Raw genomic sequence first — 19,740 nt, 5'->3', positions numbered from 1 at the left:
AAAATCAAATACCTTCTGGTTCCAAGCTTCTCTTTCAGAGGCATCATGTCTCCTTAATCTCTACTTAAAACGGCTCCTGATGCCTTCCTACCAGCAACTGATCCTGAGCTGAACCTTCAAGTAGTTTTGACTGTGTGGAGCACAAAACCTTCAGGAAATGCTGATCCGAGCAGCTGCTCATAGGGCTCAATTGATCACAGGGAGTTGGCTTTCAGCTCCTTCTAGCAGGCTGAAGGAGGATTTGCTATCAGATGGATGAATGAACACTTTCTCTAGTGACTACTGAACCTGCCCAAGCTCTGTTTGTAACTCTTAATGAGTTTTCTGTAACTTTTCATCTGAGGGAGAAACGTGAGGTGTGCAGTGTGATCTATCAGGGAGAATCTCTGTTCCTTCCCCCCCTTCCTCCTACTGTTTTAAAACCACGTGAACCAGTTTTGTTCCCACTCTGTGGAAATGTTCATCCAAAGCTGATCCCAGCTTGGAAAAACTGTCAAGAACTCATGGACTGAGGAGGTAGAGAGCCCGAGCATAACCATTTGCTACTCTAATGGCGTTTGCCTGCAATTTTGGTAGTGAGGTTCATGCAACCAGTTTTCAAATAATGCTTTTGGTACAGCACACAGTATGGAGTCTCAGCTCTGTATGGCTGAAGGACTGTCATTCAAGACACTTTTCCTGTGATGCTGAAAGTAACTTTCCCCCAAAATACTGGACTGGGCAGCTACAAGCTGCTCTACATTGATGAAGAAACACTGTGACCTTACTCCTGTTTCTTACACAGGTTCCACTCCTCTTGTCAGCCAAAATGAATGTATATCAGTAAAAGCCATAGCCTAAATACTTCATGGTTAAGCCCTGCCCTCATCTCACTCCACATTTAAGTGGGGGGAGCATGGTTCATCCATGAATTCTACTTCCCTGCTGGTTTTAAGCATCTCCCCTTCTGCCTCTCCAGAGTGACATCAGTGTGCACACAAGGATGTGTTTGTCACAGGGGGAAGCCCAAGGGTTTCCAAGGCAGGCTCTTGTTGAACAATGCTCTCTGAGGGCTGTGCCTGTCCACCTCCCCAGCAGTATCTCCCCAAGCCAGTGCTGATTTAAGCTTGGTCAAACCATGGCATGTGTTAGGACAGTCCAACAAGGAGAAAGGGGAAGGCGTAGCTGCATATGGGCTGTATTTGTGCAACTCTTGCTCTGCTCTCTGGTAAGACTGGGCCTGTCTCCCTCCACCAGCTGGATGTGGGGCTGTTTCCATCTGCTTTCTTGCCCTAATAGGGGCCACGCTGTGCTTGTCACCAAAACCCTTCACTTCTTCCTACGTGAGGTTGCTTCACTGAAAGTACACTGCTAAAAAGGGTTGCTGAACATGCTATACACTACGTGCTCCTTTACTTTGCCCCACCTGGCTGACACAACATCCAAGGCACAAATACTGCACGTGGAAAACAGAAGTTGTCCCTGCAGCCTTGTATTGGCAGCTTACCTGGACCATGTGCATATGGCAGAAAATAATGTTGCTTCTGTCTGGTTTATGGGGGCTTGGTTGTAGTTATTCACTAGATAAAAAGGAGGCCTTTAGAGCAATTGCATAGCTAAGGAAATTGAAGAAGAAAATACTAAACCACTGGTTATTTTTACAACTTAATGATTGTAAAAATAGCTTAAATTACTTGGAATATTTTTTTAATGAGAGGTATCAACTGTTTAGCACTATCTGAATAGAGGGCTGTTGATTTGCTGTTTCTTTTTTGTGTAACAAGCTACAACATACTGACAAGACAAATCTTTGTGGGTTTCCTCCTTGTATGCAATATCTACATCAGAGCTGTGAAGTCAGAAGGGGGAACCCACTCTCACAGTACTGGCACAACACTGAGCCCTTCCTCAGAGCTAAATTCTGATGAGAAACCAAGCGTTGGGGAGAAGAGTACCACACTGGTAAGATGGCAGAGACAACTGAAGCAGGATCATAACTTTCACCCCAGCAGCTGAAAAAAAAAATATAAAAGGAGACCCCCTTCCCTCCCCCCAGAAGTCTGCAGTCCTAAAGTGCAATTACTTTTGTGCAGTCATGTCAGGCCAGGGATCAGACTGGATGAAGTTCAAAGCACAAACATCAAACGAGTGCTGTTCAGGATTCAAGGAGGAGGGGGGAAGTAAGGAAAAGAACAACAGTTCTCAGGCATTCAAGTGCATCAAGAAAATAAACGTCCCTTTCTTTCAGAAGAAAAACAACCCCCAGTCTGGTGGAATCCTGGCTTTGTAGGAATGAAAAACCAGTTTTTTTCACTTCTAGCTGAGAATGTCCCAGTATGATACAGTATAAATAAACAACACTGAAGCAAGAGCTGAGGCGATGGGATATTTTCCCGGTGCCCTGCTATACAGCCTGATTTTATTCTCCTCTGGTGACTCTTCAGCTCTGGGCACTGATGAAGCACACTGAATTAAAGGCATCTGGTAGGAAGTGGCTCTCTTCTCGGGTCGGTCAGGGCTGGACCCGTCGCTGGGTCTCTGGCCATTGTACAGCAAGTACCTGCCCCAGGCATCCTGCTCCATTTTGAAGATCTCGTACTCGGTGTGAGGTAGGCGGATGCCGAGGGCGATGCAGCCGTTCGTGTGGGTGACATCTTGCTGAACCCCAACTTGCCAGGACCCCTGAGCTCCACACTCGTTCCCGTTGAAGACGTTGAGCAGAGAGGCCGTGGATATATCCATGGGAGTGACCTTCATGTGGTTCACTGCAAGAGGAAAAGAGGAGCTGTTAGCAGAGGGACAAAACCAAAAGCAAGGACAACGTGAAGATTGGGCTGTACCAGTCAAATCAGAATTGCCTTTGCTTGTTTCCTCTAAAATCTCATGGATTTTATGATGGAATCTAGATGGAATCTAAAATCTTCTCATATTGCAGGTGTGGCCAGTGAATCTATTTGCATCACTCTACATCTCTGACATAATTGCTTCTCTCACAGAACACGCACACACACAAACTCAGTTGAAGAAACCTGATGGCCACGTATTGCAGCCAGGGATTAAGCAGAGATTTTCCTAACAACCCTGTACAGATAAAGCCTGGTTGGTTATATCAGGAGATAGGTAAGAGAGGAAACAATAAAATTTTACTCGTGTTTCATTACCATTTGTATTAATCCATAAGTAGGGCTGTTTAAAATGTATTTTTCATGAATTTTTGACCCTGTTACCTTGGAAGGGTAATAAAATAATAAATTTTATTTGGAAAATTTGGAAAGTACCACAGCTGGGCTGTATTTCCATATTACCCATCCTTTTTTGCATGAATTATAAAGTATTGCTGAACTACAGGGAGCTGCTTTTCCTCATATCAAAACAGTGGCTGCACCTTGCAGTATATATAAATGCTTCAACTCCTGTAGCTCTAAGTTGCCTGTATTTCAAAAGAGGTTAAAGAACATAAAATTTTATTTTTCAGCCAAGTTTAAAAAGTTGGTAAAAGCCAAACTGAATGGACCTATGAAAGCTTAATGGAGATTTTCCCAGGTCAGCACTTGACACTGTGTGTGAAGAAAAGGGGATCTAGATGGATTGGTGCTAACCAAAACAGAAGTAAATGACCAGCCCCCATGTCTCCCAACACACCAGAATCTCAAATTAACTTGCAGGTCATTTTATATCAAGATTTGTTGGGAGTTTTATTCTGAGATCTTATAAATGGATATTTGACTCAATGGCTCCACAGTTCACATTATTTGTCCTACCTGGTGTAAAAGGAAATCTATAAAAAGTGAAGCCAAAATTTTTACCAAAAGCATATTAGTGACCTTGATCCGTGAGGTAAGCTGGCATACCATAAACCAGAAATTCAAGCAAAAACTGGATTTCACCCCAGAAGCTGATCTGGGACATGCTGCATGCAGCTGTAATGAGGAAAAACTCTGGGAGGCACAGGCATCTCCCACTTCCTATGAAAATCCCATTTCAGTAAATTATTTCTTACAGTTAGATGCTTTCTTAAATTGGAACCGTGCAAGAAGCTGAATGCTTCTCACATGGTAATTGAAATGAGGAGAAGAGCCTACGGAGTGCTTTGGGCTTCCAGAGGCTCCGCTGGGGCTGGCGCCATGGGGGGATGTTGTGTTTCTGAGATGTTTGTTTGTGTGAGTGGTTTAAGCCACTGAGCTCTTTCTAAGCAGGGTGCTATGGGATTGTTTGCATTGAAAAACTTCTCAGCAAGAGGAACCCAGCTGGCGTCACCACTGCGTGCTGCTTCCCAGAGTTCCCGAGGGGTTTTGCTTGGATGCATCTAAACTTCAGTGTGGTGGGACTAATCAGAGCTGTCCTTAGGGACATCCTTACTTGCCCTAGGGCCCTTTGGAAGCTGATGAGAAGACACGTGCTGCTGCTTGTATTGGGCTTGTGTGGCAAGATTTTGGTAGCAGGGGCACTACGGGGGGAACTTCTGTGAGAAGCTGCCAGAAGCTTCCCCCATGGCCGTCAGAGTCAGATGGCTCCAAACCAGACCTGCTGCTGGCCAAGTATAAGCCCATCAGCAATGGTGGCAGTGGCTCTGGTTTAATATATTTAAGAAAGGGGAAAAAAACCTGTGCAACAGCACCTAGAGAGAGGAGTGAGAGTATGAAAGGGAGACAGCTCTGCAGACACCAAGGTCAGTGAAGACAGCAGAGGTGCTCCAGGCACCTGAGCAGAGATTCCCTTGCAGGCCCCAGTAAAGGCCATGGTGAGGCAGGCTGACCCCCTGCAGCCCATGAGGGACCCCATGCTGGAGCAGGTGGATGCCTACAGAATCATAGAATCATAGAATCATAGAATAGGCTGGGTTGGAAGGGACCTCAGAGATCATCGAGTCCAACCCTTGATCAGCTACCGCCACAGTCACTAGACCATGGCACTGAGTGCCATATCGAGTCGCTTTTTAAATGTCTCCAGGGACGAAGAGTCCACCACCTCCCCAGGCAGCCCGTTCCAATGTCTGATCACCCTTTCTGTGAAAAAATTCTTTCTAATAGCCAATCTGAACTTCCCCTGGCACAATTTAAGACCATGCCCTCTTGTCTTTTTGAGAGTTGCCTGGGAAAAGAGACCAACCCCTGCCTGGCTCCATCCTCCTTTCAGGTAGTTGTAGAGAGCAATGAGGTCTCCCCTGAGCCTCCTCTTCCTCAGGCTGAACAGCCCCAAAAGCCTGTGAACAGAAGCCTGTGATCCTGTGATTCCTGTGATCCCACGGGAAGCCCACACTGGAGCAGACTTCTGGTAGGACCCACGGAGAGGAGCCCACTCTGGAGCAGGTTTGCTTGTAGAACTTGTGACCCTGTGGGGGACCCAGGCTGAAGCAGTTCATGAATAATTGTAGCCTATGGGAAGGACTCACATTGGAGAAGTTCATGGAGGACCATCTCCTGGGGAGCAGGAAAAGACTGTGAGGACTTCCTCACAGAGTAGCAGAGAAAATGTGTCTAAACTGACCATAACCCTGATTCCGTGTCCACCTGTGCTCCCTGTGGGGAGCAGGTAGAGAACTGGGAGTAAAGTTGAGAAGGGAGGAGGTGGAGGGAAGGTGTTTTAAGACTTGATTTTAATTTCTCATTACTGTAATTGAAAAATCTAATTTTCCCCAGTCAAGTCTGTTTTACTTAGTTAATCGGTGAGTGATCTCCCTGCCCTCGCATCCACAACTCTTTTGTCATATTTTCCCTCTCCTGTTCCGATGAGGAGGGGAGTGATGGAGTGGCTTGTCAGGCATGTGGCATCCAGCCAGGGTCACCCCATCACACTGCTGTATCTATCTTTGCCAGAAAATTATTTATACCACTTAGAACCTGAAGTGCTTTCTGAAGATGTTTTTTTCCTCTCTGCTGGAAGAGCCCTAGGACACAGTTCTGGTCTCAGATACTCTGCTTAGATGCTTGGATTCTGGCCACTGGACTCCAAGACTTATTTTCTTCTGTATTTAAAGATCCCTGCCTCAGTGGTGCAAAATCCTATGCAGCTGTTCAGTTTAGCTGGGCATTCACACAATGCCAGTGAATTTCCCAAGATACGACCAACTCCAGAAAATGACAGAATGAAATCATCAGCCATCAAATCATTACGAACAAACGCTTCTCTGGTCCATTGCTACGTGGCCACCTCCTCCCCCTTAGTGTTGTGACCCACTCTACCTTTGAACACAAACTCCGTGCCACCCATCACTTTGGAGGAGTGCACTCCCCGGCTGTAGCGTCCCTTGGCGTAGATGGTGAAGGTAGGGTGCTTGCAGATGGGGTCGGAGTAGTGGTAGTAGTGACCTTCCCAGGTGTTGTTGTTGTCGTGGAAGATGAAGTGGCGAGTGAGGAAGAGGACCTCGGGCCGCACCTCACAGCGCTGGCTCACCCACTCCCCGTGAAGCCCTATGGTCAGGTCTGCCTTGGGGGGTAGGATGGGAGGGTGGTGCTCATCGGAGCGGTAGATGATTCGGCATGCAATGCACGTGCGGTCGTGGTTCTGAAATGAAGCAGAGAGAAACCCTCGTTAGGCACTATCTGTGGCAGAGGGCAAGGCATCAGGCTGTCTGTTTCATCTTGAAATGACACCAGGTCAGCATTTTAAGGAATATGCTTATCTTTTTAATGCACTCTTGCAGATTCTCAGAGCACCCGAAACATGGCGCCTTTTATTTTTTTATGTGGAAGACAGCACAGCAAAGTTAAGAGATTAATTCCCTCATCTGCATTTCTCTGAAACAAACATTTTAGTTCAGCTTTCTATTTGAGCTAGAAAGGGCTGCCTTAATCCTTCAAATCATACAAGAAGCTGGCAGATGGTAGGGACTTGGCAACTCTTGTGTTAGAAATTGGTATGTTTGCTGACCTCTTATATTTCATCCTTTCAGTTGTCAACGTTGGGTACTGCAGGGGGATGTGGGTGTTATAAGTACATTTTTCAGTGAGGTAGCAGCTTGGGAGTACAGTAACCAGCAATTTTAACTTTTCTAAGCCCTAATACAAGCCTGTGAAGCATATGATAAGGTTGGCTGTTGCTGGACGTGGTGAAAGCTTTATGGCCCTCTTCAGAAGGAATGGTGGTGGTGGTGCCTCCCATGCTCTGAGGCAGCTCATTGCCAAGCACCAGCCCCACGAATTTATGATAAATGATTAGATCAAGAGGAAGAAATGAAAACCCACAAGGTAAAAGCAGTGCTTTCTCTTTAGCCAGTGCCCATTTGGGGCTGGTGATGTGCTGTTTGTTTACATCTTGGGATCTCTAGTCAGCTGGAGATGTGTGGGGCAGCTGTTCTCTCAGTTGTGAGCAGACTTAAACTGAAAGGCAAAGACCACACAAAGAGTTTGTACCTTCAGCTTTCAAGAACAAGCAATCCTTCCTGGAGAAAGGGGGATGTGCTGAGTGGGTTACTTACCTCCACTTTACTCAATTCAGAGTGCACCAAGTAAAGAGCTGAAGCTCTCCATGCAGCTATAAGGGAGATTTATACAAATGGTTTCTCTTTGTGCTCCATTCCAGCTCTCTTTTCTGACATCTCTGAGCTTGCTCCATAACTTAAATACTCATATTCATTGCTTGTAAAGTCCACGTGAGCTGCTATGGAGTCAGCATTTCTCTACTCACTACCTCCAATTCCCAGCACACTTTGCAGGTAACATTAACACAACCTTCATTAGTGCCCTGAGTTTCTCCAAACATACGACTATAGGTGATAGCTTCAGAGAATCAATATACAACACCCACATTATATCCCATTTACACATTTTGAACAGGATTTATATTTTTCTCCCATCCCAGACCAGACAGACACCAAAAGTCAGTGAAATAATGGGGAGTTCTCCTGTTCTACATCCCTGGAATGTAGAATAATGCTCTACATGCAAAATAACCACAAATGATGCATTTATAAATGCAAATGATGCATATAAATGATCTGGTTGATCTGAACCAGTGCTGGCCAACAGCCTTGCTCTGAAGAGAAAGGAAGTTGGATTGGTGACCTCCAGAGGATCCTTCCACCCCAAAACACATGGTCTTCTGGGAACATTAGTCATCATGCTATTAAAGTGGATGTGGTTTTTTCCCACTGTGGAGCTTGTTAACTAATTTTAAGATACATTTTTCTGCTAAATTCTGCAAGCAGGTGCAAGGGCCATTAATGTCTTAGTGAAAATACACAGAGCATTTAATTGAGTAATTCAACTGCAAATGGTGAAGTAAGCACAGATTTGTGCCATAGTAACTGACAACAGAGGCTGGTGAAAAACATCTGGTTCCCCTGAACACTGGAAGCACAGATAACTTATAAAGACTGTGAAACTGAGCAGTTTTCTGAAACTGCAAGTTTTAGTTTGCATTTCCTGATGGTCAAGAGAAGAGTGAAGATGCAGTTATGTTTTCTATTTTGCTCTAGATTTCTTGTGTGACCTTCCTGTGTGATTTAACCTCATTTCAGAAAATTACAACTCTTCTGTTTGAGACAGGACAGATAGCTAAATGGAGCCACTGAGCTGTCAGAAAGCAGTCATTACAAGGACCTACATGTGATTTAAAAGATAATAATAATAATTATTATAAAAATGTGTGTAGCTCTATTCCTGGAACAAACCTCCAAACACAATACCACAGAAGTCCAGTGTCCACCTTCCTCTTGACTACAATAACATCTCAGGAGGTTTCACCTGCAAGCTTGTTTGGGACTTACAAAACCGGTCTGCTGAATCCCTAGCTCCCTTCAGAGGGTGTCAGTCATCTGACCAGGGCCGGTTTACTGAGTGCTTTGTGGCTCAATCTTGCTGGCAGACAGATGACTTATGAATGGCTAGGAAACATGTTGGTGCTGGGGAAAGAAGGAGACTGCCTTGGCATGCCCTGGGCAGCGGCAGAGCCACCCCGTTTCACTTGAGCTCCATCTGTGAACAAGGGTGGAGAAGCTGAGCAGCCACCCTATCATGGGCAGTACTGCAAGAAAACTGCTGGAGGAGGTGTACAGTTCTGCTTGCTGCCAACAAAATCAGCAAAGGAACAAACATTTTTGAAGTGCAATGGAAAGAAGAGTTTGTCTTCTTGGAGATCAGCATCCAAAAGATGCCACCACACATGCAAGGATCCAGCAGAGGTTGCACTGTGGAAGATGCTGGTGTCTGCCAAGCAATCATTTCTTCATTGTGGTGGCTGTCATACTGTGGGGCAGGCTGGCATCACTAACACGTTAAGGGCTAATAAACTGCATCAATGACAGTAACTTTATTGCTGTCTCTGCCCCACTTGAATAATGTGAAGCAAGATAGCCAAGAAAGTGAGTAGAAGACAGTATTATAAAACTAAACGTAACTTAGATAAGCTGAATTGGTGAATAGTAAGAAACAGCATGTGGGAAAAAATTCACGGCTACAAGCAGCCCCTTTCTCTTTATCAGGGACAGGCTCATATCTTGAGGCACAAAGAGGAGTTCCTTCCTGAAACTTATAAAATTCATGCAACACGACTATGCTAGCTACCATTATCCTTCAAGTGGAGGTGACTCCATGGGCAAACTCAAGGAAGGTCCAAGGTAACACAAAAATTGAAGCTTAGCAGTATAAACACTCAGAATTCTGGAATAATTTTGGTTGGAAGGGACCTCTAAAGGTCATCTAGTCCAACCCCCCTGCAGTAAGCAGGGACATCCTCAACTAGATCAGGTTATTCAGAGCTTTGTGAAGCCTCACCTCGAATATCTCCAGGGATGAGACCTCATCTACCTCCCTGAGCAACCTGTTCCATTTTTCCACTACCCTCATACTTTTGTCTGTAGCTCATCTGGTTCTTTGACCTCTGTGGTCCATATCTTGAACTCCTGTAACTCTGTGAAGCCCTTCTAATTCCAAAGGCTTTGCACTGGCTCTGAAGGACTGACCAGTTGCACTGGTAAGAAAAGTCCAACCTCCTGTCTTCTCATTATTGATGATGTGCCCAGACAAAGGGACTGTGGTGAACAGGCACTTTTTGGAGAGACAGGGTGTGGGACAAAGAGAGGTTGGGGTGGTGAGAGGAAAACAGAAGTATCCCTTTCACTGGCTGGTTCAGGTGCCTCACAGAGAAGTATCTGGAATGCATTGCTTGAATCTAAGCTAAGCATTCTGCATTTTTTTTTTCTTTTTTTTTTTTTTTTTTCCTTTTTTTAAAATTCTTTTCTGGGTTACTAGCTTTCAGAGTTATGAACTGCTCAATGGAAGAACATGCCACATGTAAAATCCCTCAGTCTGACTTTTGTCCAAGCAATGGATGAAAGGTCTAGTTTTATTATGAGGCAATTGGACTTAATTATGGAGTAATTTATGGTTAACAATTGGCTATATTTGTCACTGTTACTTTTGCAGGTTGGCTGCTCTCGGATCTTAATTACACTAGCTAAGGCTTTGCAGACACTCCCTTTCCATGTGTCTCAGGGAAAGATGATTTTCTAAAAACAGATGTTCAAAGAAAATAGGGAACAGAGACAGAAGACAGCTGAGTCCGAACACAGTTTAGTTCTCTCTAATAAAAAGCTCATTTGGGCATGACATAAACTAAAAAGCAATAAAATGAGCAGTGGACAGCTTTTAACATATATTCTATGTTTTGATTACCTTAGGTGTACAACACAATATTTTAATAGTAGGATCTTACTAGGAGGACCAGCCCCTGAAATGGCTGCTGCCCAATGACTGGAAGATCCCATCCCATGTAGGATGTTTCCTTGCAGATCTGCAATGCTGAAGCGATGGTGCCTCAGCTCCTCATCCTCCTGGGTGTTTCTTTAAAGCCAATTTCTGAATTAATCCACGAGGCTTGAAATAAGCCTGGATCTCTGTCTGGAAACTCAAGTTTTTGTAGTTAGGGAGAAAGGAGTTTGTGATCTGAACATTTCCACCAACATTTTTCCTTGTCCCTCCCTCCTGCCTCAGTTGAAGTGGTAACAGGCCCAAAGAGCTCTGGAAGCCAAGCAGAGAGGTTTTTAATAATAATAATTAAAAAACCCCCAAACAATCAAAGATGAGGTTCCTTGATCTTCTTCCCAATTGCTCTGGATAGTCAGAAATATAAACCCTCTCAGCATAGTTTAATTTTCTCTTAAGTTCTAAGTGATCCTAGGGCTGTCTCGGACTAATTTGCCTATAATCAATTCATAGTGTTCTTTATGGCCCAGTCCAAAAAACTATCATGGAACTGGGATGCTCTCTGAGCAAGGTGAAATGAACTTCAAATAACATGAAAAAAGATTTTTTGGAAGGTGTTCTAGTTTTCTTCAAACACCTTTGTATTTTTTGATGCTGTTGGTACAGAATGAGACAGCCATGGACCAAACCCTTTTCAAATGTACAGAAAACCTGCCCTTTCTTTATGGTTCAAGCAGAAGCTGAAATTAGTGCTTACTATCAAGGAGAGGACCTGCAGGATATTCTGCGAGTTGTGTATTTAGTGCCAAAACTAATAAGCACTAATATTAAAGAGGAGGCTGAAAATATAATTATTTTCAATGAAACGCCTTATTCAACTGTATTTGCTCACTTCCATATCTATCTATCTATCTACCCATCTATCCATCTATCCTTTATACCCTGAACACGTCTGTATTCTTAATCAAAAAATCTTAAATCAATATTTGTCTGAAATAGAACAAATTTTAATTCAACCCTTCTCTTGTAAAATTACAAGAGGTGACTGTTCTGATATTTACATATTATCTGCTATTTACATAATGAAAACATAATAATATCTCAACTATAACTTACTAGTTTTTAAGTAAAGATTCATTGCTCAGACTACTTAGAGTCTGAGAGATGCAGTGCATTCTTAGCAGAACAGACTGAAAAATGAATGTGACATTTTAAATTAGATTCTTATTTTAAAAAGGACATGGGAAAATATTTAATTGGGTATATACAGACAGAAAGAAGAGACACAAAGCAAACTTTGCTTTCTGGCATTCAATTTTTCCCTGCAAAGCAAATGTATCTCTTCAAAAAAATGAGTAAAATGTTTTAAAGGGATTTTTTGATATTTTTAATGGAGATTTTTTTACCATTTTCTGACAGACTCTCTTCGTCATCTTTTATAGTTGCAAATAGTTGGTATTTATATTAAGAACACAAAAGCACTGACGGTAGTGATGTGTAGAAAGCTCCTAAACCATCCCAAAACATGGCATCTCCTGTTGGAGGAGGCCATGTGTGAGGGCAGATGTGGGACTGTGGCTGTTTGGAGCTCATCCAAGATAAGGAAAGGAAATGGACAATTCTGAGAAGAGTTGAACCCAATTAGTTTCCTCAGCAGCCATTCGTTTCATGTGTGCAAGGTCTTTAAACTTGCATGAAATCACACAGCATTTTCCCAAAGGAATTTTGGAAATCACTTCTCTTTTTTTTGCCTGGAGTCACTGTACAGTGGATGCATCCTTCCTGTATCTTAGCCTGGTTCAGAGATTCAAGCATCAGCTCTGCCTCAGCAGGACTGGAAAGCACAATCAGCTGTGCCTTTCTTGGCCACCTCTTTGGCCTCCTCTCTGCCCCACAGCAAGCCCAGTGTCAAACCAAAACCCAACCCCAAACCCTTGGCAGGGCAGGGACTTCTTTCTGTGACATATCCACTGGGGCTCAGCCCTTCTAGCTGTCACTTTATATTCAAAACCAGATATTCCATGCTACTCTCAGTTCACCCTTCCCTCCCCATGCCCTACACCGTTGCCTGGTCCACCACCCTGCTCAGTTACAACAACCTCAAAGCTGGTGAAGTCACTTACATCAAATTTCTGTAGCAATATCCTGCCTTATCAAGTCAAAATAATATTTCTACAATTCACTGCTTGTGCTGTCTGAGCCCCTGGGTCTGTGCTGGTGGCTTGTTTGGAAGAACCAGGATCTCAGCTGATACAGAACTACCTTTGGGCACCCTTTATGTGCACTGGTTATCAGTGTATGGCAAAAAGGATGGAGAACAGGTGGCATCTGTGTGGTATTGCAACAGCAATGGCTAGAACCCAGCCTTACTGCAGAAGTTTAGTGGTGGTTTAGTGAGGTTCCCACTGAGTGGAAAAGAGGAAACATAACCCCCATTTTTAAAAAGAGAAAAAAAGGAAAGCGAGGGAACTACGGGTCAGTCAGTCTTACACCTGTGCCTGGCAAGACCATGGAACAGATCCCCCTGGGAACTGTGCCAAGGCACATGGAAAATAGGTCATTGGTGGGAGACAACATGGCTTCACTGAAATCAAATGGTGCCTGGCAAATTTGGTGGCTTTCTTAAGATGGGGCTACAGCATTTGTTTTGGCAGGCTTGAGAGGGCCTGTGCAAGCTGCATGAAGTTCAGCAAAGCCAAGTGCAAAGTTGTGCACATGGATTAGGGCAATCTCAAGCATATTACAGTTTGGGCAGAGAATGGATGAGAACAACCTGGAGGAGAAGGACTTGGGAGTGGTGATGGCTGATGAGAGGCTCAACATGTGCTGGTAGTGTGCACTTACAGCCCAGAAAGCCAGCCCTGTCCTGGGCTGCAGCAGAACAAGTGTGACCAACTCCCAGGTTGAGAGGGGGTGATTCTGCCCCTCTACTCTGCTCTTACGAGACCCCACCTGGAGCACTGTGTCCAACTCTGGAGCCCTCAATGTAAGAAGGATGTGGAGCTCTTGGGGTGAGACAAGAGAAGGGCCACAAAGATGATCAGAGGGCTAGAGCACCTCTCCTATGAAGACAGGCTGAGAGAGTTGGGGTTGTTAGCATGGAGAAGAGAAGACTCCAGGGAGACCCTATAGCTGCTCTTCTGCACTACCAGGGGTCTACAGGAAAGCTGGGAAGAGAGGGACGTTCTACTAGGGCATATAGTGATAAGGTGGAGGTAAAGTTTTTTAGCTGAAAGAGGGTAGGTTTAGGTTTAGGTTAATTGTTAGGATAAAAACCTCTACTGTGAGGGTGAAACACTTGAACAGGTTGCCCAGGGAAGCTGTGGATGTCCCCTCCCTGGAAGTGTTCAGGGCCAGGTTGGATGGGGCTCTGAAAAACCTGGCCCTGTGGGAGGTGTCCCTACCCATGCAAAAGAGTTGGAACTAAATGATTTTTAAGATCCTTTCCAATCCAAACCATTCTGTGAGTCTATGATTCTCTGAGGTGTGTGGTTGATGGTCCAGGCACCAGGTTCCTTGAAAAGCTGGTTCAGGCCTGAACCATGTGTGCAGTACAGACCTAACCAGAGGTCTGGCATCTGGTAGGGTCTGACAGTCACAAAAGCTGTCATGTGAATGCATGTACCATCATGAGGGAGAGTACTGAGGAAGAGGGGAAAGAAAAGATGTGCTTAGTAATGATCTTTCACACCCTCCTGAATATTGTGTGTCAGCAGCAGGGCTAGGTGGGACTGGAATGAGGCATGCCTGGTCTGGATGCTTTAAACATCACCCTGCGAGAAAACAAGGTGCCAGCTGCCTGCTCCCAGCATGAAGACAAATGGAAACCCTTGGGAGAATATTAATTCAAGGAAATGCTTCCAACTCGGACAAAAAAGGTGGGATGTCTTTGCCTCAAATTGCCAAATAGCTAAGTCCACAGAAAGGACACTTTTACGAATTGCTCAGTATAGCATCAAGCTCTGCTTCTCCACCACTCCAGACAACTGCAGACCAAGACAACACTCTTACAAATGGCTGCAATCTCTCTCTACCACAAAAGTGATAATTTGCAGGCTTTCCATGACCTCATATGAAGCTGGGTTGGCTAACGTATATTATGCTGGCTCTGGGGAGTTGACATGCACGGTTGACACAGTGATAATTCAGCTTGCCAAAGGGAATGAAGAATAACAAAGATTTAAAACTTTAATTAAAAGTCTTGAAGCGAGTGAAATGCTGCAGAGGGTGGTAACTCCTTAGCAGGGTTGTCTGTTTGGGAATTTCTTATGGAGGGGAACAGAGGAGTTGCAAGAAGGAAGGAGGGTGAAAATAGGTTCAGATTTATGTACAAATGTGTACCATATATTTTAAGATATTGAGGAATGGTTTTTATTAACTGCTCCCATGAAGGGAGAGATAGTGAAGGGAAGGAATCCAAAGGCATTTGGATTCATTACATCATTACGGCCATTACACAACTGTCTGATCTTCAGTGTTGATTGTGTTGTCCAACCCTGCACAAAACTGAAATAAACACAACTGTTTTGAAATGCAAATGTCTTCTAGTTGTTCTTTTCTGATATGAACTAGGGCAGAAGACAAGAACAAAGAGAAAAGTGCCTTTGTTCTCAGATGAATGTGTTTCCATGTCATCTATCCTACTAAAACAATACACATTTATGGTGACATGGATATTTTGGGAAGTATCAACAAAAAAACCCTGAACCCTGGAAAACTCAAATATGAATGTCCATTTTAAGGAACAGAGTATTCCAAAACAAAGCATCACCAGGTGTTTATTGCTTTAAAAAGCAATCTATACATCCCTCTGAAACATGTACCAATATTACTCACAAGTCCTCCCTCCATCTCTAAGAAAAGATGAAGCAATTGTGGCTATATACCACCAAGAAAGGTGTCAGTAGTTCAGATACACGTGTATCTGAACATTCTGAAGGCCCAGGTTTTATTTTACTAGGCTAAAAGGCTCATTTAGATCTGTGGTGACATATATGTGTCAGGACAGGCTTTTATTTTACTAAGCTGAACAAAGGGTGAAGTTAACAAAAATGAAGAGGGTTTTATCAGATGTCTCTAGTGCTGGTGTGGACAGTAGATGAGTTCCAAGGAGCTCTCTACTGCCAGGCCACAGCCCACAGTGCTGCTGAGAGTGTCAGGGATCAGCCTCAGCAGCAACCTGTTTGCCTCTTCTTATGTCTGTGGTGCATCACATGCACAGCTGAGTGTTCATAAACCTGGAATTAAACTATTTGAAGACTCTCCTTAGTGTTCTTTCTTCTCTCTCCTGAAGATTTCTCTAACCAAGAGTCTTTTGCCAGTTACAATGAACAAAAGAAACCCTTCAAGTGTTGGCTTGATCTAGAAGTCTAGTGGCACTACTGACAAATAAGTTTTGTCCTCCAAAATTACACTTTTTGGTTGAGATAATGCTTTGCATATTTCTCTGAGGCACTTCACATGTTTAACACCTATTTATTAACTTATGCTCACATTTGCCTGGAAGCTTCTCAATTACACAACGTTCCCCTACAGATGAAGTCACTGAGGTTCAAAGAGATGAAGACTCAAATTCTGAAAAGCACAAAAAAGACCTAGTGCACTTTTTTTTTTTTTTTTTCACCACCTGGCTAAAGGAAAGGCCAAGCACCAGCCTCTGTATGTTGAATCTGTTAGCTGCAAACTCCAGGTACTGCTGGAAGTCAGTTTTCAGTGACAAACAAACTTCTAACAGAGAATCAAATAGGGAAAAAGTTCCACTGAAAGTGTGTGGCCAATAAATGTCTGACCATGGCAAAGGCAGAAAGAAGGTTATCCTAGCATGCTTGAGGCTTCTTGTGATGTTCCAGACCACCCAGTTTTATTCCTAAATAATGTTCTAACTAGAAGAACAGGTCACCACAGCCCTGCTCTGATCTTCCCTGCTACCCTGTCAGATGACAAAATAGCACAAAGAGCTTTTTGTTTACCAAATACTATTGCTGAGGCAATTAGATGAAAAATAAGTATCCCAGTATTACTGCTGTACACATTTCCAGTAGTTTGAGAGAAGATATCTCTGGAAACATCTTCTGTCCTTCTGCATAGTGAATGAATACTGCATTCAAGCCTTCCTTTGTGCTACACGTCCCTGAATGTAGTTGGAATTAAGGTATGATTTTTATGGCCAATCACTCAGACTTCTTGCTGCTGTCCTAACTGGGAATATTTCATAAAATACACTTGATGATGGCCAACCAGCTTCCCCATCCTGCCCTTTCCACCCAGGTGCTCTCTCACACTGCCTAAAGAAGCTGCATGTGCAATTTCTTCAATCTCTTGATAAAATTGCAATGTCAAGAGACATCAAAGATGTTCAGCCCTGCTCAAGCAAGTCCTAATGGATATTTTGAGTAACGTTTCAGAACTGGCAGGATAACACTACGCAGTGAACTGTTCATCAACTGCACACAGGAGCTGCCACATATTTTATGGGAGGAATTTGTTTAAGGTATGCTCTTATCTGAGAACTCATAAAGCCAGAGGAGATGACATATTGTGCATTTTTAAAAGCTCTCTGATTTTATATGAACACTTGAGATACGGTAATCTGTGAAGTTATTCAGATTTGTAGCTCAGTGTAAAGTTGTCTGGTTTTGGACAGCCCTTTTGATTTACCATCCTGTGGTGAAATCACAGCAGGAATCTGGAGAAAGTCCAATTCTATTTGTTTAAAGTCCTGATCATGTGGCTTTGGCATTCCTAGCATATCCAGCAATCATTTGCTTTTAATTACCATTCATTTCAACCACATAAGTAATGAATGTGGCTACCACATCCAACTTATGGGCTGTGTAAACTCTTGAGCTGGGTGGAACTTTCTTCTATATAGAGACTTAACTATAAATTTAACTCAAAATGTGAATCCTCTTAACTTATTTTAGACAGGCTTTTATAAGTTTAAAATAAAAATAAATAAAAAGGAAATGAAAAAAGCCTTAAATGAAAGATTCCACACAATACACCTGATTCACTTCAGAAGCAATTTCCTGGCCTCCTCAGCCTCTTGGTATGACTGTAGAAACCTTAAAAAAACAAGTTGATTTAACGTTTCTATTTATTCATGGTGTCCAGTTTCCACAGGAGTCTGTGACTTGTAGTTTTAAACTCAATTTAGCATTTAAACTCATTTTCAGCTGGGTCCCAGTGGAGCAACAATTAGAAAAGGAAAAGAGTTCAAAGAAGAAGGGTTATAACCTTTCAGCAGTATGTTTGCCTGGACTTAAAAAAAAAAAAAAAAAAAAAAAAGCACCTCTGTTACTACTATTCTTCCTACATGTGGCAAACACTAGGTCAGACAGCTGGGTTGCAAACCTATTGGTGTAGAGGACTTAATGGGTAAGTACAAACCAGCTCCCAGAAATATTTCATGGCAGCTAGCAAAGGTTCATCTTCTAGGGGTACTGTTATTTATATATTGCTGAAAACCTGGTATCAGCAGGCCCCACTTGTCCTGAGAAAAACAAACAGTCTCACATCAAATCTGAGCAAGAGGAACCTACCAAAACAAAAAAAAAACCCAAAGAGAAGCTGTGCTGTTGCACACTTAATGTGTCCTACAACCATGCATCTTTTGCTGTTGAAGGCTCCAGCTGAGCCTGGTGTCCCAGCAGTCCCCATGCTGTACATACACATTGTGAGAACCAAGCAGGTCTTGCAGGCAGTGGCTGGAGGAGAAACAGAGGTATCATAAGTCTCTAGAACTCATAACTGGCCAAACTGGCAGTCAAAAACTGTCCTGCAAGTCAGGACCTCAGGGTCCTGCTTATTAATCTACAGTGGTTTCAGCACAAAGAGCTGGAATCTGAATGTATTTTGGTGTATCCATAGTTAACCTGTGCTTTCTGTAGCAACAGCACTGTCTGTAGCCAACAGTGTTCTTAAGAATGGGCTTCCTGTGTCACAAATTCAGCCCTGAGGTTCAGCCCCTGCCAAGACCCAGCTACCAAAAAATCTTATGCAGAAGGACTGTACTTCATCAATATCTAACTGGTTGTTTTGTTTATTTTTCCTCTCTCCAAGTTCTCACAAATATACGATATGGGAGTCTTCCCTAGGATCCACAATGTAGGCTCTCCCCAGTCAGAGTGCACAGGTGGTACCCCTGGGCAGGACCCCTGGGCAGGACCTTCCGTGTGGGAATGTGGGATAATGGCGTGCAGGGTGACCCAGGGAAAAAGACTGAGGTGGCTCTGATTTTCCACATAGTAGTCTGGCCAGAATGGGTTGGATCATGCCTGAGATAATGGACTTTATGAACACAAATCGACAGTTTTCTGTGCTCTCCTGGTTCATTTTGCTAACATGGCTCAAGAGACTTCTTATGCAAAATTTCATACTGTAAATTTGAGTATAATATTTTAGAGGCATAATATTTTAGAAGGGAAAAAGTGATGCTATAGCATCAGAAGGGAACAGCAGGAAAATTGTTACCAGTGTTTCCTAAAATTACAGGAGGCTTGGAAAAAAAATCTTACTTTTTTAAAGCTGGTTGAAAGTACACCTATCATTCTAACTGTAATGAAATTATTACAAGGTAGAAGTGTGAGCATTTACTATGTTATCTATCAGGCCATAATAAGACAACTAGATTTGACCAGAAAAAATAATCAGCTAGGGAGAATGAAATGAAGATTTTGACTCTGCTTCACGGTCAAAGAAAGATCTACTATATTTCCCAGAAATAGCTGGTGTCAGATAATCTGTACATTTGTAGGTACAGATATCTGTGAGGAAGAGATTTAGGAAAGAACCCTCGCTCCCAAATAAACAAAGAAAAAGTCAATGTGCATGTCTGAATTACTTAAAAAAAAAGTAAAATTTTGATGAGGAATGTTCTGTGGTTCATCTGCTGCTGCTGCACACTCTCTGTTTTGGGAGGACACATTTAAAAAGAAAATGCAATTTTTCTTGATCACTTGAAGAATGCATAAGAATGACAGAAATGACAGCAGCTTTCATACAGAGACATAGGTGACTGTGGATTTTGTAGTCTAGGCCAGGCTACTAAAACGATTTCAGACAGATCACATAAAGTCCTGAACTACTGAAATTTGATGTTTATGAGAGGCAGATGCTA

The 19,740-nt window shown here is 43.2% G+C and overlaps 1 protein-coding gene across 1 annotated transcript in view; it reads right to left on the bottom strand.

The window, feature by feature from the left end:
- Positions 1-1,664: 1,664 nt before the first annotated feature.
- APCDD1 (APC down-regulated 1) overlaps positions 1,665-19,740 on the bottom strand; it is a 30,218-nt gene continuing 12,142 nt past the window's right edge. Inside the window, exons 4-5 of the mRNA XM_030444321.1 lie at positions 6,162-6,483; positions 1,665-2,744 (exon numbers count right to left, since the gene is read on the bottom strand). Coding sequence (XP_030300181.1) covers positions 2,296-2,744; positions 6,162-6,483 — 771 coding nt within the window. The 3' untranslated portion in view covers positions 1,665-2,295. The remainder of the gene's footprint in view (positions 2,745-6,161; positions 6,484-19,740) is intronic.

Source organism: Calypte anna, chromosome 2, assembly GCF_003957555.1.
Source record: "Calypte anna isolate BGI_N300 chromosome 2, bCalAnn1_v1.p, whole genome shotgun sequence".
Lineage (NCBI taxonomy): Eukaryota > Metazoa > Chordata > Aves > Apodiformes > Trochilidae > Calypte > Calypte anna.
The sequence above is the reverse complement of the archived record's forward strand: the minus strand, read 5'-3'. Positions and strand labels throughout refer to the sequence as shown.